General features: G+C 41.8%; 4 protein-coding genes across 13 annotated transcripts in view; 3 read left to right on the forward strand and 1 right to left on the reverse strand.

Annotated features, from left to right (window-relative positions):
* The window catches only part of SLX4IP (SLX4 interacting protein), a 70080-nt gene extending 68285 nt beyond the window's left edge, over nucleotides 1-1795 (reverse strand). Inside the window, exons 1-2 of one of the 4 annotated variants that reach the window (XM_059840440.1) lie at nucleotides 1722-1795; nucleotides 352-486 (exon numbers count right to left, since the gene is read on the reverse strand). In XM_059840440.1, coding sequence (XP_059696423.1) covers nucleotides 352-429 — 78 coding nt within the window. In that variant the 5' untranslated portion in view covers nucleotides 430-486; nucleotides 1722-1795. Of the gene's footprint in view, nucleotides 1-351; nucleotides 492-1256; nucleotides 1394-1458; nucleotides 1684-1721 lie in introns of those variants that run through there. The other 3 variants (XM_059840439.1, XM_059840441.1, XM_059840442.1) reach the window with 3 other exon arrangements.
* Nucleotides 1293-3036, forward strand: LOC132324404 (uncharacterized). 5 transcript variants are annotated; one of them, XM_059840445.1, is made up of 3 exons: nucleotides 1907-2000; nucleotides 2355-2378; nucleotides 2814-3036. In XM_059840445.1, the coding sequence occupies exon 3, from the start codon at nucleotides 2831-2833 to the stop codon at nucleotides 3020-3022; it is 192 nt and encodes a 63-aa protein (XP_059696428.1). In that variant the 5' UTR covers nucleotides 1907-2000; nucleotides 2355-2378; nucleotides 2814-2830; the 3' UTR covers nucleotides 3023-3036. The 5 variants fall into 5 exon arrangements, with proteins under 5 accessions (XP_059696431.1, XP_059696430.1, XP_059696429.1 ...); XM_059840448.1 differs by lacking the exons at nucleotides 1907-2000; nucleotides 2355-2378 and adding an exon at nucleotides 1293-1424 and having other exon boundaries at nucleotides 2818-3036; XM_059840447.1 differs by lacking the exons at nucleotides 1907-2000; nucleotides 2355-2378 and adding an exon at nucleotides 1330-1424.
* On the forward strand, nucleotides 1310-5070 carry LOC132324406 (uncharacterized). Of its 3 annotated transcripts, XM_059840450.1 has the most exons (3): nucleotides 1409-1424; nucleotides 3524-3645; nucleotides 4637-5070. In XM_059840450.1, exon 3 carries the CDS (start codon nucleotides 4684-4686, stop codon nucleotides 4828-4830), a length of 147 nt encoding a protein of 48 aa, XP_059696433.1. In that variant the 5' UTR covers nucleotides 1409-1424; nucleotides 3524-3645; nucleotides 4637-4683; the 3' UTR covers nucleotides 4831-5070. The 3 variants fall into 3 exon arrangements, with proteins under 3 accessions (XP_059696432.1, XP_059696433.1, XP_059696434.1); XM_059840449.1 differs by lacking the exon at nucleotides 3524-3645 and having other exon boundaries at nucleotides 1310-1424; XM_059840451.1 differs by lacking the exons at nucleotides 1409-1424; nucleotides 3524-3645 and adding an exon at nucleotides 1864-2000.
* MKKS (MKKS centrosomal shuttling protein) lies at nucleotides 5063-9972 on the forward strand. Its single transcript, XM_059840438.1, has 4 exons — nucleotides 5063-6060; nucleotides 6548-6723; nucleotides 7371-7481; nucleotides 7943-9972. The coding sequence occupies exons 1-4, from the start codon at nucleotides 5070-5072 to the stop codon at nucleotides 8381-8383; spliced, it is 1719 nt and encodes a 572-aa protein (XP_059696421.1). The 5' UTR covers nucleotides 5063-5069; the 3' UTR covers nucleotides 8384-9972.
* Nucleotides 9973-19611: the final 9639 nt, after the last annotated feature.

Below are 19611 nucleotides of genomic sequence, written 5' to 3' on the forward strand. Positions count from 1 at the left end.
AAACGCCACATAAGGATATATGAAGATAAGCAAATATGGCAGAAAAACTCCTCACAAGAGGAGTTATATATGCATATATATATATGTATACAAAAAACAAGTCCTGATGTGGGATGTGTAGTATTCCAAGACCTAAAATGTTGATACAACCTGTGCACGAAGACATGATTTAGAATCAAACACACAGGCTGCCTGTAGCTAGAGTGAGACACACTTAAAAAATAATGTAGCAGAATATCTTTCTTTCCTAAATTTGAGTCAAATGGAGTGGTGGGTAGAAGAAGCCAGAAAACACGGTGACCCAGAGAGCAAGCTCAAGTGTCCTCTGCCAGCTGATGAACAGCAGCTTACCTTAGCAAAGCAGCTTCCTGTGGTGAGGAAATGCAGAGCTCGGAGGGAGGAGGAACTGAAAACTCCTGGCACACACATGGAGATACAGCAGCAAGCTTCACCCACTGCCCATCTCTGGGTGGGGAGAGGGGGCACCTGAGAACAGCAGAAACAAACAAACCCTCACTAAGGAATTCCGTAGGGTAAGTTGATATTAACTGTTTTTGTAGTATGAAATGAACTATCACAACATAAAAGAGGAGTGTTCTGAACTTTCCCATCCAGCACTGGTCAGTTTCTGGGAGTGGATCCTAAGCTTGGGATGAGCAGTGCAATGCACAGCTACTCACACATCACTAAAGCATCCCCAGTTCTTAAAAGACACACCACGATCTTCCCATTTGCTATTCAGGATTTCTATGCCCACTGCTGCCAATTACTCCACTTAACTCTTGAAAAATAATCTTCCAGCTACTCAGCACCTTTTGTCCTCATTGTTATTCACATTCCTACACATAAACTGCCCATTCATCTTTAAGGCTCAATAAGTCAATTTCCAAAACATGACCCAGTCACCACAGAACTGCCTAGAACTAGAGGGAGAGGAGGTTCTGAGGAGCACCAGAGGGCCACAAACAGGTAGTATTACTTTTTGGACTTTTATGGAACAGCTGAATACAATTAACAATGAGAAATTACTATAGAATTTAAAAAATATACTCCTTTCTGCATGAAGATCAGACATTAAATACTTGTCTTTTGGCTACAGTCAAAAACTCTGTAACTATAAACGAAACTGAAAACAAACCCATTCAAAAACAAATGAATACAAAACGAGATATTCTTTACAGTGACTGCAGGAGTAGAGAGAAGAGTGAACACAGGAGTAGTATAACTGTATTCACCGTAGTATTTCTTGTACTTACAGGAGTGAATACAGGAAAAGTGAATACAGGAAAGCAGAAGAGCTAAGGAAAACCCGAGGTCAGGGAACAAAGTTATTTGAATTTGTTTTGGCCGGGGCACTTCTGCCCGCCCACAGGAAGCCTCAGACAGCTGGGCGAAGGTGTAAGGCGGAGTGGCGGCATTAGCAGGTATGCAAGGAAGAAAAATCAGAGATATATGCACATTATTTTTATGCCTGGCCAGGCTGGGCGGGGAGTGAGGAACAGGACAGAGAGCCTGAGGCGGCGGCTGAGGGAAGCTCGGTGGGAGCCAGCCGGCACCGCCGCTAGAGTCCCGGCTGTCCGAGCCTCCCCTCAGAGGATTAACCGAGAAGAACAGCGGGACCGGAGCCCCAGACGCGGCCGCAAGAGCCGGGCAGCACAAAGGGGCCATGGCCGGGGCCCTCCCCACGCCGCGCCGGCCTCCCCGCCGCTTCTCTGCCCTACCCAAAATGGCCGCGCCCGCCGCCGCCGCCCGCCCCGCGCTGCCCGCACGCAAAATGGCCGCCAGCGGCTGAGGCGGGCCGCGCCGCGAGTGACGCTGCGCGCGGCTAATGGCGGGCGGCGAGGGGCGGTGCGGCACGTCCGGGGCCATGCTACTTGCCGCGCTTCTTCTTCCTGCCGGGGCGCGTTCCAGCGTGTGGGGGGCGGGCGATTGCTCGCCTCCCCGGGAAGGCTCCTCGGTAGCGCCTTCCTCGCCCGCTCCCGGAGCGGGGCAAGCCTCAGGTGCGCCGTGCCCGCGGTCTGTGCCCGAGGGCGCCGCTGCTCCCTCAGCCGCCCGCGCCTCGAGGTCGCTGGGTGGCGGGGAAGGAGGAGGAGTGGGCTCTGAGGGCTCCGTGGCGCGATGGAGGGGTGCTTGGCAGGGCGGGTCACACCTGTGAGGGCCGTGGGGTTGGGCCGGGGTAGGAGCATTTCCTCTCCGAGGTCCACCTTTGTAGCCGCTCAAACCAGTGAGGCATTTGGTATAAAACACGAGTGTAGGTGCGAAATCCTATGGAAAGTAGTTTTTTTCTAGTTTCTCATTACATAGCAATTAATTTGTTGCTCTCTTTATAATGGTGCCGCTTCTGAATACTCTAGGTGGTCAGGCAAAGCTGCACAAAGGTAAAGTGGTGTCAGAAGCTTCACACCTTGCTTTGCCTGCAATTTCAAAGTCTTGCATTGCCTTAGAAGCCCAGCTACTCATTGAATTTTATTAACAATATGGGAGGAAGGTGTATTTTGAACCTGCTTTTGGGCTTCAGATACTTACCATCTGGGCAGTAGTGCTTGTAATTAGATAAAGCTTTGTTGTGTTTAAGATTTAGCATGCCAAAGCTCGAAGCAAATGCAGCAATTAACATTTCAAAATGTCTGAATTGAGGTTATTTTTTTTATTTTGGTCCACAAAGTAAGGCTTTTTGTTTAGTGTTTTAGTCATCTGCTGCACTGCAATTAAAGGTATTAACATTCAGCTTCATCTGTTCAGTGTTGTTATTGTAGAGTAAGAAAAAAAGGATTTCTAGAATATGTTTAAAATAATACATTATCTTTACCTAGGTAGATGCCAGTTTGCAATGGGTCTTAAAACCTTCTGGAAGGACAACAAAGTTCTGATTGTTATGGGAGCTAGCCTGGGGCTAGTGCACTGGGGCTGGTATTACATGAAGTCCAGTCCTATTTTCCAAGTGAAGACAGAGGATTTTTCTCCAGATCGTGACATTCTGGCATTCATGATGCAAACCGCTCGCAAAAGTAAAGAAAAATAGCATTAGTACTTTGATTTTTGGGTAAGTTGCCTGATTAGTTGTATCTGTCTTTGAGGGAGAAGATGAATTAATTGAGAATTTTCAAACATACAGCCTTGGTGTTCTAATTTTGGTCTTTTGGAGTTTTATTTTTCTTTACAACTGAGTTAATTTTTTGTACCTACATGGACCCATAAATTGTGTCATAAATCTCAAAAACTACTGCTAAATCCCATATGGTGAGATCAGTTAAGTGAGGGTATTATATGTCTTAAAGATATTTTAAAACAAGCTCCAGTAACTTGAGGACAGCAATCACACTCATGTGACTGGATCTATAGCAGTGTCCTTTCAGGCTTAAAACTGCCCAGAAATAATTGTGACTGTACATAGTAAGATATTTTGTGTTAGTAGGGATGGTGATTACAGCAGAGAATGAAACAAAATGAATTACAAGTGTAAACACTGTAGAGTTTGCATAGAAACATAAATAAGCATTGATTTAAGTTTTACTTTTTTAAGAACTGAAAAACTTTCCTTGTCGGCCTCTTGAAGTAAGAAACCTTTGTTTGAGCCAGAATTCTTGACGTTGTTTGAACATCAAAAGCTGTTGTTTCTGTTGCCTGGCAAGCACTGCTGACTAGGTGAGTTATTTTGTTCTTGAGTAAAACCAGGTGGAAATTGCTGTAGTTTTGGTACCTCACTGAAGTTGATGGTAGCCTGCTACTTACAGACCTGCTGCTAAGAGTACAAACCAGTGGTCAGAATTGAAGTTACTGATCAACAGGTATAATTGATGCACTCTCTTGTGTTTGTAGTAAAATCATATTAGTAGATTTTCTCAGTTAATAAGCATTATAGGATGCATAGGCCAGTGGAGGTTCAACAGGCCCAGTGCTGTGTCCTGCACTGGGGTCACAGCCCCGTGCTGAGTTACAGGGAGGAGTGGCTGGAGAGATTCCTGGGAATGCTGTGCCAGCAGCTGAACATGAGCCAGCGTGTGCTGACAGTGACTGTCCCCTGTGCTTGGCACTGCTGAGGGACACCAGCCTTCAGAGAGCACATGAGGTGCTGAATGGGCCCTGAGAAGGGCAGTGCTCCTGTGAGCACTGCTGAGGGAGCTGGGGGTCTTCAGCCTGGGGAAAAGAAGGCTCAGGGCAGCCTTATTGTTTTCTACAACCACCCGGAAGGAGGCTGCAGGCACGTGAGGGTTGGTCTCTTCTCCCGAGTAAGAAGTGCTAGGACAAGAGAAAACGGCCTCAGGTTGCACCGGGGGAGGTTTAGATTGGATATTAGGAAAACTTGTCTTGACAGGAAGGGTTGTCAAGCCCTGGCGCAGGCTGCCCAGGGAGGTGGGCATGTCACCATTCCTGGAGGTGTTAAATGGATGCATAGATGTGGCATTTGGGGATGGGGTTCAGTGGTGGCTTGGCACTGCTGGGGTAACAGTAGGACTCTACTTCAAAGGTTTTTTCCAACCTAAATGATTTTTTGATGCAGTATTGTCCTTCTGTGACTTTTTCTGGTGAAAACTAAAATAGGTCAAGCTATACAATATTTTCATAAGATTATTTGCTGGAACTCTGACTCGGTATTCCAACAGCTATTCTAATATCTTTCTGGTTTTTATTGTAGGTGTAACTAAGCTTGAAGGTTTTCATCTGTGACTGTTGCCAGAAAAGATGAAGAAAACTACCTGGAGTAGAAAGAACTTTCTGCTTGTAGCAGGACTGTCACTTATAGGTGTCCATATAGGAAGCATGCTTGTTAACTTTGTTGCAAAAAAGTCTGCTCAATCTCATTCAGAAGCCAAAAGAGATCGTCCATGATGAAATCCCTTCCTGCTGTCACTATTTATCCGTTTTGCAACATGATGTAAGCCTCGTTTTAAGAGAGCTGTGATGAGTAGTTTCAGGAATGCTATATATACTGTTTCACACTGAAAATAATAATCCTTACCTGCAAAGAATTCAAATGTACTTCTCTTAAAATTTAAAAGTGCAATGAATTATAGCTCCAAGTGAAACGGAAATGTTTTTTTGGCTAGAATTAAAATCTTACCTTCAGAATGTCTCGCCTTGAAGCTAAAAAGCCTCCGTTATTTATTAGCAAGCCGCTAACTAGAGATGCAGTGAGTCAGTCACTGTCTCTGCTGAGTGGGATATTAAAATCTTCCTACGGTCCTGCTGGTCGACTCAAGCAGCTCCACAATGGTGTGGGGGGCTGTGTTTGTACCACTTCCCAGTCCTCAGCCCTCCTGGGGCACCTTTCCCTCAGCCAGCCCGTGCTGTGTGTCCTGGCAGCCTCTGTACAGAACCACGTGTCACGTTTCAGTGACTGTGGCTTATTCACTGCCATCCTTTGCTGTGGCTTCATCGAAAATTTCAGGAGCCTGAATGTTGCACCTTTTACTGTCATTAAAATAAGCAAGCATCTTCTGAGTTTGTGCATGGACCACCTGAAGTCTGAGGCCTGTGGTTGCCGGGTGTCTGTGGATTTTAGCAGTGTTGAGACCCTTGTTTGTTTGGTTCGGAGCATTTTAACAAGCAAACCTGCTTGCATGCTTAATAAAACTGAAGTTGATCATCTCACCTCACTGGTTTTAAAAGCTTTTTTATTTACTGTTCCATGTCACGTTGAGACTAATGCTGTTTTAGGGAAGTGTGTGGTAATACCTGTGAAAGGTAGAAGAGTTATGGATTCTACAGTTCTTCCTGGACTGCTGATAGAAGTGCCAGAAATCCAGCTGGGAAAACCACTTGCTGTCAGAAGGACTAGTTCAAATGTGATCAAGATTGCCCTTTTCAGTGTGTCCATGTCAGGTGACGGCTCTAGCCATGAGGAAGGAACTATAGTGGTCCCTCACGGAGTTTCTCTGGAAGTGTCAGAGCTGAATCAGCTGCTGAATGTGGGGAAGCAGCTGGTTAAGGATGAGGTGGGCCTTGTGGTGTGCCAGAAGGTGATGCATCCCTTCTTGAAGCAGTACCTGAAGGAGCACGGTGTCGTGGCTGTGGACAGGGCTGGGCTGTCTCTGATGGAGCCCCTGGGCCGTGTGACAGGTAACAGGCCAGTTCTCTGCCTGAGCCATTGTCCTGCCGTTGTCACTGTGAGGAGAGCGTCACCTGGGCTGGTGTCATTGCAGAGGGAGGTCTCTTATTTCCCTCTACCTTAGCCGCTGAGCAAGAGTTGCTCTTTTCTAGTCCAAAAACCATTTTTCCAGGTGACTAGGTCTTCTGTGCAGGCCCTGATGGTGGCATACCACAGGTGGTACCACTGCTTGCTGCATGAGGGATATCCAATTCCAGTTTGTTTTCAAACTTTGATTCAAGGCAAATGAAACAATTGCTTTCTTTAATCTCAAATTGCCACCAAGTCTTGCACTCTAAATGTGTTGCTTTCTGTGATTTCCTGTGTGAATTGAAATGACAGGTATTGAACAATGCGTATAACTTCAAAAGCCAAGAGGATTAAGGTTTATGCTTTCTGAAATGCGTTAGCTAGCTGTTCTGATGGTGCCACATACTGTTATCCTTTTTTAATTGACAGGTTCACAGCCTATAGCTTCCATACATTCGTTGCCTGCTGGCTGTTACGGCAGTTTGAAAGATTTGTGCGTGGAGAGTTTTGCTTCAAAGCATTTTCTACATCTGATTCCTGGGGACACAGTTATCTGCAGCCTGATTCTGTGTAACAGAAGTGAAACAGCATGGGATGAGTTGAAGGTAGGCAAATTTTCTTCAAATATTTTCTTGGAAAGTTATGTTTTTAATGGAAAAATACTGAGAAATATGAAACACATTGAGTTTAGAAACAGTTTTTTCAGTACGTAAATTAAGTTTATTTGTTTCCAGAATTTCAAAATCCTTGAAGTGCTTATGTTCATTTAATACCTCTGGTTTAATACAGGAAGTTTTTTAGGGACAGGTACATCTTTCACCTGTTCTTGAGACCAGTGCTGGATAAATATTTTCATTTTCATTACTTGGTCTATGAGAACATAAAAATCAAAACTGCCTAGTAAATAGCCAGCAGCAACACATACAATGATAGTCAGGCATTGTTTTGCATTGAACAGTTGGTCTGAAAATGTCATTGATACTGATTGACTTTTTATATATAGCCCTGTTTTGAAAAAAGAGGGATTAAAATGCAGCTTTTTATTTCCACCTTTCCATAGTGTGGACAAATAAAGACAATTTCTCATTAAGTGAACAAGGTCTTGGAAATCTCTCAGCAGCTTTATATCCACATGTAATTCAACTTTATGGAATCTGTAGCAGAAACTACTGAAAATTTTATTCCAGTGTTTTTTTTTCAATGGGGACAAATCCTTGTGGTATGTCTGACAAGAATTTAATGTGATTTTCAGCGTGTCTGTGAAACTGCAGAACACGTGTTGCAGTTAACAGTGAAGGAACCTTTGGCATTATTAGGAGGGGGCTGTACAGAAACTCACCTGGCTTCATACATAAGACACAAGGTACGTTAAGATGTGAGGGTTTTAAAGATCCTTAATGTACTTAAGAAACAAGAATTTGTGTAGAATCACTGTGACAGTAAAACACTTGTCTCTTTCGAGATTAATGTGGAATTTTTGCTAACTACTAATATAAAATAAGGGTCTATTTGAAGCACTCAGTTTTAATTACATCTTTTAAACTTAACACTATATTTGTACTTGTTGATCTTTCTTTAGGTATCTGTTGTAGTAACTGCATGTTTTTAAGTGTTGAAAATATGTAGAGTTTTTATATTGAAAGATGATCATGCAGAACTCCACTTCGACTGTTTCTTATCATGGGGTAATAATTAAACGTTTTTTAGTTAGAACTGCACCATCTGTTTTGGGGAAAAAAAAAGCAGCAATAAGATACATGCTTAAAATTACTTCTGTGAAACAGTGTTCTAACTTTGCTTTCCCGATTCTGTTTTTTTTTTTAGAGTTCTAGCCTGCCTGCCAGCACTTTCAAAGACCTAGGTTGTTCTCAGACACAGTACCAATTGGTTGCTGACGGGTTTTGCCGTTCCCTGGAGTCTGTAGCTCGCTCCCTGAGTCACGATGGTGAAGAAGTCCTGACAGATGTGGTGTATGGGCACTGCTGGCTCGTTCCCTCAGGTTCTCCCTGTGTCTCCAGGTGGTCAGATTTAGTTTCAAAATGCGGCTGTGGGGTGAGTGGTAACACAGAGGACCTCAGCTGGAGCTTTTTGCAAGGCCACTCTGGCACTCCTGTTTTACAGGGCTGCCCTAAAGAGCCCTCAGTAAAGGTCGCTGACCTCCGGACTCTGGATTGCTTTGCTGCCAAGTGCAGTGGCCTGCAAGTAGCTCTGGAGACAGCCAACCTGATTTTGGATCTCTCATACATAATTGAAGATCAAAATTAGCTCTGGTCTTACGTGATTTGAGTTGTATAGCAAGACAACACTGAATTGAAGGCAGGCTAATGTATAATGTGTTAAAATATTTGAATGGGTTAGAAGGTGGACAGCAGACAGAAATTTCAAATTCAACAGCTGGCCGTTGAATACTCTTCCTCATTGTTAATCTCCTGTGCTCTCAAGCATTTTCAAATGTTCAGCCTGTTCCCTCTGCATTAAGGAAAGTTTTGGATGTTGGTTAGCTCTGTGGCATCTTCAAAGGAATGGGAAAAATGGATTCACTTGCTGAGAAAACATGTTATGTATTAGGATTAATACAGTCTCAGCAAAAGCTTTACACATCTAAAGAGACTTTTAGATTGCAGTAGAATTGAATCACTAGTATTTTTAATTTTGTAGGTAAAAAAGGCTTAGCAGATACCTTGAGCCACTTGTTTTTAATTTTGTCCGGAAGTTTTTGTCACCATATATTATATGTATATACAGTTTCTATTTCTAAATGGGTGAAAGATTTAAATTCATATATGTAATTTATTTAGCAAGTTTAAAAAACTCAACCTGGAGCTCTTAAGGTAGCAGGTAGGTAATAGAAGATTTGAAAAGAAATGGCAGACTGGGTGGAAAAACTTTTGTCAAGTGGACCTTGATTATCTTCTGTGGAATACAGGGCAGCCTATAATGAAGTTTCTGTCATTCAAGCAAAGCTGCAAGAATGTCCCACTTACCATTCAATTAACTCTTTGACTGTGCATGGCTTCTTTTAACGAAGTAAGGCTTTAAGCTGCTCAGACTTGTTTTGATCTTTAAATAAGACTGTAGACTGAATGATCAAAACTTTTTCTCATTCTCAGCTTGCATGCAAGATCAAAAAGGGTGCTACATTTTCTTACTTAAGCTCATTTTCTTTGCCACTTTTCTTCTCCCTCTTTGTTTTCAGTCACAGGGGACAAGTCATGCATGGGGCATTTCCAGAAAACATCTGAGTCAGTTGCCGTCTAGTCTGCTTATTTTTTTCCTGGTCTCTTAAGATTTTAATATATTTATTTACTGCATATAAGCAGTAGAATTGTTATATATAACTCAGTTTTGAAATATGTAATTAAAACCTGATCTTTCCAGGCCTTTTGTACAAAGTTCTTTTAATTTTGAGAACATAAGTAATCATTTTCTCACTGGGGAAAAAAAAAGAATTACTTAAAGTTCTTTATCTTTTTATGACCTGAAATGATTGCTTCTGTGCTGTAAGGCATACTTTGGGGACTTGTGCAAGAATGTTTCAAGGGTTGAGAATGGAGGCTGTTGAAAGCTGGTTTGAAGGCTAATAAGGCTGCTTTCATGTCTTGATCCTCCCATATGCCATGAACTATATGAAAACATCAGGAATAATGAAGCCAAATGATGGTGCATATCTTAAGGCACAGAAGAATCTTGGTAATACTTCATCTAATTATGACTTTCCAGCTCAGAGACTCTCTTCAGAGTGCTGAATTATACTATTTTACTTCCTATAATAGCAGCTTGTTATGCAGTGTGGAAAATGTTGAGTTTAGTGACTACAGCTGTGAAGTGAAAATTAAAACAATATTCAAGTAGAAGCAGTTGTGAATGTTCTTTTGTCTTAGTATCTGAAGGTCGAATCACAGGTCTTGAAACAGAGCTGACAATGGTTTTTATTCTCCCCCAAAAAGAAAGTCACAGATTAAAAAAAAAAGAAAAAATTAGATTTAATTTTTGGTAAATAGCTAAGAATCGTTTATACCTGAGCTAAAGATTTTTTCATATATAGATAATTTTAATGACAATGAATTTTTTCCTTCTACGGTGACTAAAAAGGATAAATAAGCAGCTTGCTCTGCTGTTTATGGACAGTATAGGTTCAGTTCTCAGTTGTACTATAGTAGGCTTGAACCTTTAGTGTTTAGTGTTGCCTCATCTTTGAGGGGTAACATAGGAGGAGTACAGCTTTGGATAGTTTTTAAAATCCAAGTAAAAAGAGTTTTGACTCAATCTAACAGCAACATAAAGTAACTTTTTTGAACTTGACGTTTTCTAATAAAATTTGGGTGCAAAAATGGTTGGTTTTCCCCTGTGTTTCAAAGCTGACAGAATGAAATATCCTCAGCTGTAATGCCTCTGAGAAGCCACTATGGTTTTATTCCTGTTCCCCTTGGCATTTGAAGTTCAGTGGGAAAAATTAGCACTACGTAAGTATTAGGAGACAAGTGTTTTCTGGTCATGACCTCGGTCATGTCTGATTGCCACAGATTGCTCAGATCAAATTAAACTTTAATAATTCTACTGATAATGTACAGGAAATAGCAACATTAATTTCCTTCCTTCTCAGGTATGTTCGTGCTCCAGGCCTAGAAGGAGAAATAAAGAAGTGCTGGTATTAGAATCACTCAGGTCAGCATATTTAGGTAAAATGCCAGTGTGATATAACTGCTCCTCAGTTCAGTATTTGTTTGGTATTTCTGTTCCCATTTGATACTTGAAGCTTCAAAGTGAAGACCTGAAAATGCTGATTAATTAAGGGATTTTTATTTCTATTTACTGTGACCCATTTCAAGCAGATGCACCATTAAATATTATTATTTTGGCATTGGTTAAGAATGCATAGTACCTGTTTTTTATTGATTCTGCTTCTTATCTGTGAATTTGTAGAGTCACTCTGAGCCATATCTGAGATCTTTTTCTGTCTATTCTCCTATCTGTAAAATGGGAACAAAGATCTTTTGGGTGAGGGGTTCAAAGATCCAGATGTAAAGTGAAAAACAGAAAAAAAGTGAAAAAAGAAAGAGATATTTTAAAATTACTGAAATCCTTGCTAAAACATTAATTTCATTATGGGAACTTTGATCAGAATTTACGTGGACTCCTTTAATTATTTTTCTGGGTAAAACACCACATCTTTTTATATTGAACCTGGATGCCTTTTCTTGCTCTCTGAAGTCCCAGCAACAGAACATCACTCTTGCTTCCAGTAATCTGATTTATTGCTTTACATCTTCAGTACACACACACAGAGAAATGACCTTAAAACTGTGTGCAGGAATGGTTGGAATTCAAGATCAGCAATGTCAGACGTGTCAGCCATCCTTACTGTGTCATGTCTTCAGAGTCTGTGCTCTGCTGTTCAGAGTGGATGTCTGTGTGATGCTAATCCTTGAAGACAGGCTAGAAACAGGTTCGTGACTTTGGGAAACTTTACCTTACTATATTGGTGGTGTGACACCGGTTTGTTGGTTTAAAATTTTTTGATTTTTTTCTTTTTTAATTCAAGTGTTTGGGGTTTTTTAGGCTGAGCAGCCACTACAGTGTTAGATCTGTCTCAGTAAGGAGAGTATTGATTGCTGTTAAAGCTTATGAGGAAAATAGTGCCTGGAATATCATAAGCACAGCAGAGCTTGTACAAAACAATTCACACCTTACCCAAAACCTGTACTCTAGAGTTTTACTTAAGCCCTTATTTTGCTGTGCTGGTTAGCAAAATGTGGTATTTATCAGCAGTGCCATGGGAACTGAGTCATGTAAGTATTACACTCTTCAATCTCAGAAAAATCAATATATTTGAGTCAGTCAATGTTGTAGGAAGAACTTTAACTGGATCTGCATTTACTGCTGTTCAGAAGATGCAGAAACAGACTGACTTTATTGCAAAGGGACTGCCTCCAGCATGCTTGCAATCAGCCAGCCAGACTTTTTGAGAAGCCATATTACAATGGGTAGTTCTAGAATATTAGTAGCTTTTATCCATTATTGTAAATACGAGTAATTTTATGTTTGTCAGCAGGGACAAGTTGCACAGTACTAATAAATAACTTCTTGACCACTAATGCTGTGATCTTAAATTCTCAGTTAAGAAATACCTTTGCTTTTTGTCTGTATGCATTGCCTGATTTAAATTAGTCTTGCACATCATAAGCTCAAAAGCATATACAAATTTATTCTCTATGCTGGAAGCAGAAATGTAGTTACAGTGTTTGTAAGTAGAGCCACCATGTCATTATTCCAGGCACCAGTAAAATTAATTGCAGAACAGGTTCCAGGATTGGGCTGCTTGACCTAATCATGAAACACATTTTATTTTCACACCTTACTGCAAACATCTTTATAAACTTGAGCTTTTAAATCTGCTTGCACATGAAAAGCTTTTATTCAAGCTTTTATCATGTGCCTGGAAGGCCCCAGCTCTTTGTGTCTGCCTTCTGGAAACTGATTACAAGTGTCCTTGTTATTTTCTGTCTGGACAACATCAGCTCTCTTCAGGTGCACATTAAATATACATTAAATACTAGCTGCCTTTTTTTTTTTTTATTTTTAAATACTATTATGTGATGTCTGCTAAGCATTTGTGTTGCAGCACTGTGATGTCAACAGCTATTCCTGATTGGTAACCCTCTTTTTATAAAGCATTAAATCTAGTCTCTTTAAGGCTTTGTGACATTGCTAGACTGATAGGTTACCCCTGATAAAAATCCTGTGAGGTTTGGGGAAAACTGAGTTCCCTAATCTGTGGCAATGACTCCAAAGGACCCTGAGTCACCCTTTGCGTGTGGGCTGTGCCGGGGCTGCTGATGGATGGTGCCCTTGGGCAATGGCTGAATGTTTTTTTCAGGGAATTGTAGGGACTGTGGCACCTTCAGTTCTTGGAAGACTTTGTGACTTATTTAAGAGCCAGAAGCAAAACTATTTCACCGTCATTTATTACTTCATAACTAATATTCCTCCTGCCATGCACCTGCCCAGCCACTTGCACTCGCCTCAGCTCAACAGAGGGAGAAAATGGGATGATAAACCTCCTGGGTCCAGATAAGCCTCTCGTGCTGTGTTTCCCACTCTTCTCCCCTAAATTCCTCGCTGCCAAGCGGCATTTTGCCCTTTTTTAGATGTGTTTAAGGAGAGCCGCCACAGGCGCGGGCTCAGGAGCCCCCTGCTCCCCACAGGGCTCCTGAGGTACCTCACAGAGGCGCCATTTTGAGAGCCCTCACGACGGCCGCTGCAGTGTGCGGAAAAGGGCTGCGTTTAATGGCACTAGGGCTGCCAACAAAGCCTGGTCCTGGGAAAGGTGCTGGGAAAATGGGGTTTTTCCTTGTGCAGTGAGTGCTTCAGGAGGGACAGGCACCCTGGAGATCAGCCAGCTGGAGAGCTGACCTCAAAAAAAGGTACGGACAAAGAAAAACCCGGCTCCTCTTTGCCAAGGGTGGTTTAAAGCTGATGGTTCCTGGTGGCAGTCATGCAGGGCAGCTGTGACAGACTGCCCTCTCCCCTCAGAGATAGATCCCACCTGCAGAGAAGCAAGGGTGGATGGTGTGCTGAAGGACTGGGGAGCTTTGGGGATTTGGGCACTTTCTGGGAAGGCGAGATCACTTCCCAGTAGCTTTGAAAAGGAGAAGGGCCCAGCAGCTCTTCGTGAGGGAGCTCCCACTGTACGACCACCTGCCCACACCTGCGAAGTCTCCTCAGGAGTGGTCTGAGGGCATGAGCATGGGAGAAAGACAGAGGATTGACCCACGGCCCCTCCATCATCACATGAGCTACAGTCCACAGGATGACTCCAAAAAGTGAGTTTTAAATTACTTACATTTATATTTCCTTTTCACCAGCACCGTGCCTGCTAAGCAGGTAGTTGTGTGACATGGCTGTCTGTTGGTGCCAGCCCTTTTCCTCTCTTTCTGCTTTCCATTGCTTCATTTTTAAGCAATGAACGTTTCTTCTCTAACTAATGAAGGTAGGACAAATTCTTCACTGGGTTTTGCATACTTTAACCCTGGTATGCCATATGTGTTTCTTCTTTGGGATTGGCAGCTGAGGTGAGGAAAAGAAAATTAGATTTTTTGGTTTTACTTGAGTTCTTTCTGGATATTTAAAATAATGATCCTAGGAAGCATGTCCTGAATCTGCCTGCCCTGCATCACTGAAGTGTCATGTAGTTGTGATCAGCATTGCACTGACTTCCATGGTTTGTGTTTGACCCAGATATCTTTGCTGAATCAGGTTTTGAGCTGTCCTATCATGATACTTTACTTGTAATTGTGAATTTGTCCATAAATTAGTCTGTTTTGTTCCATAAATTTTTTGGTCTGGCCAGTCAGATGTGTCAATGTCCTACAGCTGGGAACATTCCTAATTGAAAGTTGTTTTCAGCTGAAACAAGCTTATTTGGGTAAATAACTAAGACAGCTGAAGATGCCCTTGCTGTTTCTTACCTTTGAAATTAACTAGTAAGAACAATATAATACAAAATGCTAAGAAAGTGGAATACTTGAACCCTATATTGAATAATCCAGTCTCCTCTTTTTTTTTTTTCTCTCCAAATAAAGAACACATCCCCAAAGCAAAGCAGCAGAGAAATTAGTTTAGATTTCTAATAACAAAACTGCTGTGCAAAACCCTCCTTTGGGTACTGAAAAATAGCATCAAATAAAATTTATAAAAGCAGTATGCAGTTGATATCTTTGTGACTGTAAAACCCCTTCGACTCTTAGGGTGAGTTCTTCATATGAGTGTGTCACAGAAGAGCAGAATTCTGAGGGGAGTGTGAGTGCACATGTCCTGGTTTTAGGTGTTAAGAAGATCTGTTGCATCTGTTTAATCAAAATAGCTGCTAAATGAAAAATCTTTCTAAAACTGCATGCACAACAGCAGATGTCACTCCAGTTTTTAGTTGGGCCCAGAGAAGGATTGGCTTCACTGCAAGAGTAACTCATGCATGGCATTATTGCTTAGGTTTAATATGGTGTGTTAAGGAATGGATGGAATACATCACAGAATTTCTGAGATTACCTGATGATTGCTGGGGTAGATACCAGGGAAATGCTGTGTTTCTGGACTGTCTCCATTTGGAGCTGAGTCTGTTGGCATGGGGTGCAGCCAGTTTGTGAAGAGCTGTGGGCAGTGAGCAGCAATACACACCTTATGCATGCTGTATGTTTAAGGCAGTGGGGTTCTCTGTTAACTGAGAAGAATGTGCAGTTGCATGGCTGAACTGATCTAAGAGTTTTAAGATTGTATTATAATTAAGTATATTTTCAGCAAACTGCAGCAAATAGTCTGAAGGAGCACTTTGTTTCAGTATTCATACTTTGGTCATACCAATTGCTAAATTTATACAAAATTCATATAGGAGCTCGGAATGAAAGTTTCAATTTTCTGGAAGTAGTGCTGATTGAAGCAGGCACATCTTGTATGACTTTATATGTGTTACAAAGTTTAGGCCAAAAATCTCATGGCAAGGTGGCAAAATGGGTTTCCTGAACACAAAATGAAACATAACATCCACAATCTTAAAAATGTGGTTTTGGTTGGGTTTGCACACTGAAAGGGGATTGAAAACCTCCCCTGCTACTGGCCCTAAAGGCACTAGAGTAGAAAGCAAGATTATTTCTATATCATAGGTTACTTCTAGTTGCTTAGAAGTATGACTTGCGGACATAAAGTCATCCAGAACTACATCTGTCTGAATCTAGGGCCTGTAGAGAAAGGAAGATAGTTGCTTTTACATCAGAGGAAGAAAAGAAAAAAAAAAGTTTTATGATATTAAAGTGCATTATAGGGGAAAAAGGAATATTGTACCTCTGCAAAAATGTAGAGGTGAGTTTCTGTTTTGCTGGCAGACATTTTGCTTGAAGCTTTGGGTAGTGAAAAGTGTTGCAGGTAGTTATCTTTGCAACAGGTTAATTTGAAATGTCTGTAGAATGTGCATACCACATACAACACAAGGATGACTTGCAATGTTGGGAAATAGAGCTTTATTTGCCGTGGTGCTTTGGTCATACCTAGCATTGCTGCGGAGTGCTAGGCAGGTGATATTAAAGGGCTCAAAATAAAATACTTATCTATATTTGCAGCTTCAGATAGAGAATATTTGCCAGCCTAAGTGGTGACTCTGTGTAGTGACTGGCAAAGCCAGCAGTAATTGTAAGGCACAAAATCAATTCCATAGCTGAACAAATGCAGTTTAAAAACCAGCCATGAAACACAGAGGAGAGTGGATTTGGAGCCACAGGCCAAGAGATTATTTCTCTATGGGTGGAAAGAAAACACTCAATTTTATCATAATTGTGTAGTAAGGCTCCCTGAATACAGAATTAGATTAATGTTTTCAGGTAGTAAAAATAGAGTTGTTTGGCAAGGACACCATGGTCTTAACTGTGTGCGTACTAGGAAGAATACCTGTACAAAAAATCAGTTTATTGAATATATAAGCTTGAGCTTTATTGGGTAAAGATGGGCAAACTCTGTCCCATATGCTTGTCACTTGTGATCATTAATGTTTAATCAAGAATTTATCCAAATTCCTAGCCAGACACGCTCTCAATAGTTGTCACAGGAACAAAGGATTGGCCCTGCCTGGGGCTCTGCCTATCAGGGAAGTTCCAGCTGAACAAGGTGTTTATCTCTGTTGGGGCAAGTCACGTAGCTGAGAGCTTGTGCCATAATGAAACACCCAGGAGCAGAAGTGCTGTGCTTCAGCCTCTTCCTGGCAGAATCCTCCGGGACACGTTGGTAATGAATAGAGTTGATGAGATGTCCTCAGCAGCAGGTTCTTGCTGTGATGTGTTCCAGGGTCTGCGTGGTGCCGGGGGTTGGCAGAGCGAGGCAGGCCGTGCTCTGCCTGCCCACCTTGAATGGAGAGCCTGGAGATGCTGTTTGGGAAGTGCCTGTCTTGCAAAGAGCTCCAGCCAGATGGTGAGAGTGGGATCTGCTGCCTTCCCAGAGACCGCACAGGCACTCACTGGTTTCTTTTGGCCTTGAACAGTGTGGCAGGAGGTTGTTGTCATAGCGCCGAGTACTCAGCTTAGCTTGGAGGAGCTGGAATTGATGAAATTCTGTCCTTTTCAAAGAATAGTGTGCTTGTTTTTATTGTGATTGTTTGTGTTAAGCTATTTTTGCCTCCTTTTCTTGAAATGGTGGGATTACAGTGACTCATAAGGTAAGAAAACATGAGAATCTGATTTTATTTCAGTTTTTAAAAAATGGAATATTCAAAATTTTGGCCAGATCCTTGAAATGTCTGTTTCTTTTTGTTTCTGAGAGATGAAAAGGTGTCATTTCCCCATCACCATGTTGAAAATTTGGTCTGTTTTTTGACGCTGTTTGAATACAGGAACAATAAGATACAGACCAAAAAGACCATTTTCTCTGCCCTCAAAAGGTGATGAGACACAAAGTAAGCACACTCTCAGCTGAGATACAATTATCTTCATTCTCTACAGTGGCCTTTTAAGTGCTGAGGGAAGAACAGCAAGAACTCTCCTGGACCACTCTTTTAGCTTCTAGCAATCAGCAATTTAGGGACTTCTGGGTCAGGCTGCATCTGGATTGTCAGTTTTAATGGGCACTCATAGGGTGATTTCTCAGTAATGCCAAAATGTAGGTTTCTTTAGGTTTGTCTTTATTTGGAGGAACTAAACTCTGGCTCAGAAGAAAAGAAGAGGACAAAAAAATGTGCTGAACTGAGATTTCAGATCATGAAGGAGCATGTCTAGGGCTGAGCATTTTTGTGGGAGTTTTAGGAGCAGTGCCTAAAAGCCATGGTGAAATACTGGCTTGGCAGGATGAGATCCAAAAGTTCATATATAGAGTGTCTGTGAGCCCCTTGGTCACACTTCAGTAGCAGAGTTTTAGTCTCTGTTTTTGTCAGAACAATACGAGATCATGGAGATCACTTTTATCTGTGTTGGGGACAGAGCAGAGGGCTGAGCTAGAGAGCCAGAGAGATTTATTGCATGAAAGCAGGGAAAGAAAAATGTGCCTGTCCTGTTGTTGGTTTCTCTAGGTGTCTGTGTTTTGCCCACCCAGGCTCAATGCCATCTCTTCTAGAGCCCCCAGTATCAGATGATAAGTTAAAATACAAATTATTTAAGAATAAAAAAGAGATTCACAGTTGAAGTTACCCAGGGCACTTACTTAGTGGTGGATGTGCTCCAGACTGAGGTTATTCTGAAATAGCAAATATTTAAAGTGGTTTATGTTCCTGATGTGTAGATGGTCCCATTGCTCTGAGTGAACCAATGCAGTGAGTGGTTACAAGCATGCAAAACACAGATTAAAAAATACAATTGCCAAGTGCAGCACAGGCTGGGCAAGTGACCCATGATGGAGTAGTGACCCCTGTGGCAGGAGCAGCCTTGAATCATTCTTAATGGGGGTGCCAGTGATTAGAGACCACAAGCTGAACCTGAGCCTTGTGAGAGGAAGACATAGGTGTTTATTTCTGGGTTTTATTAAAAAAAAGGAAACAAAAAAACCTCTTCAGTCAGAACTGTCTGCATATAAAAGAAAAGGGGCCCAGTGAGGCTCACTTAGGTAATCCCTACAACAGAGCAAGGGTAGGGAGATGTGGCTTCCCAATGGGTTGGCAGAGGAAGCCTAATTTAGGATGCTGTAGGTCACACCTTAGGTAGGAAGAGGTGGTATTTGATCTTTTGCCTCTTGAGTCCTAAACTCACATCGTGCCTACAGAGGGCCTGAATTTTTCTACTTTACATCCATGTCCTTATGAATTAGAGTGTTTGTTTGATCTGGGCGCTTGGGATTTGGCAGCTTTCTATCATAGCTCTCTCATACCTGTGTGTGAATACTGCAGTCCATGCTTCATTAAAGGTTGAAACCTTTGAGATGCCCTTGATATGGAGGATGAGAGATTCCATTCTTCTAGACTTAGCTGCATTTGCAAATTGTTAGACTAGGGAAACCATTAGAGAGAAAATCTGTGCCTTTTGCTGAATTTATGCCTGGAGAAACTATGCAAATCAAAGAAAAGATTTGCTGCTCTGCTTTTCTTCCCTCTGCTATTTGTATCCTTTAACACTTCTGTCAGCTGCAGATGGGCAATAACTGAAGGACAGAGAAAGTGGCAGGTGTTCAATCTTTCCAAACCCTATCTGGTTTTAGTAGAATAAATTTTAAAAAAAAAAGAAGAATTTGGTTGCTATGATAAAGCTAAATCATCAATTACTCTGCCTTGCTGCAATGCTGTCATGGGACTGCAGGCAGACTGCTGTGGTAAGGCAAGCACCTCAGTCCCAATCCTTAGGTTTAATTTGCACAAAGTGCTTGTAAAATTTGGAATGTTGGTAGAGTTGGGTTGCAAATGTACGTTTGACATTTCTCGTGCTACTGCACATACCTATTTCCAGAGCAGCTTAAGCCTTAGCAGTGTTTCTCTCTTAATCCCAATGCACCAGTGAAACACTTCAGTATTGCTTATATTGGTAATATTAAATGTA

Source organism: Haemorhous mexicanus, chromosome 3, assembly GCF_027477595.1.
Source record: "Haemorhous mexicanus isolate bHaeMex1 chromosome 3, bHaeMex1.pri, whole genome shotgun sequence".
Lineage (NCBI taxonomy): Eukaryota > Metazoa > Chordata > Aves > Passeriformes > Fringillidae > Haemorhous > Haemorhous mexicanus.

What these genes read in the sequence shown, in the direction of transcription:
- LOC132324404 (XM_059840446.1), top strand. Translation starts at nt 1,868, where the DNA reads ATGCTACTTGCCGCGCTTCTTCTTCCTGCCGGGGCGCGTTCCAGCGTG. An exon ending in CGGAGCGGGGCAAGCCTCAG is followed by an intron (nt 2,001 to 2,813) that starts GTGCGCCGTGCC and finishes ATCTTTACCTAG; the next exon opens with GTAGATGCCAGTTTGCAATG.
- LOC132324406 (XM_059840449.1), top strand. Translation starts at nt 4,684, where the DNA reads ATGAAGAAAACTACCTGGAGTAGAAAGAACTTTCTGCTTGTAGCAGGA.
- MKKS (XM_059840438.1), top strand. Translation starts at nt 5,070, where the DNA reads ATGTCTCGCCTTGAAGCTAAAAAGCCTCCGTTATTTATTAGCAAGCCG. An exon ending in CAGCATGGGATGAGTTGAAG is followed by an intron (nt 6,724 to 7,370) that starts GTAGGCAAATTT and finishes TGTGATTTTCAG; the next exon opens with CGTGTCTGTGAAACTGCAGA. An exon ending in CTTCATACATAAGACACAAG is followed by an intron (nt 7,482 to 7,942) that starts GTACGTTAAGAT and finishes TTTTTTTTTTAG; the next exon opens with AGTTCTAGCCTGCCTGCCAG.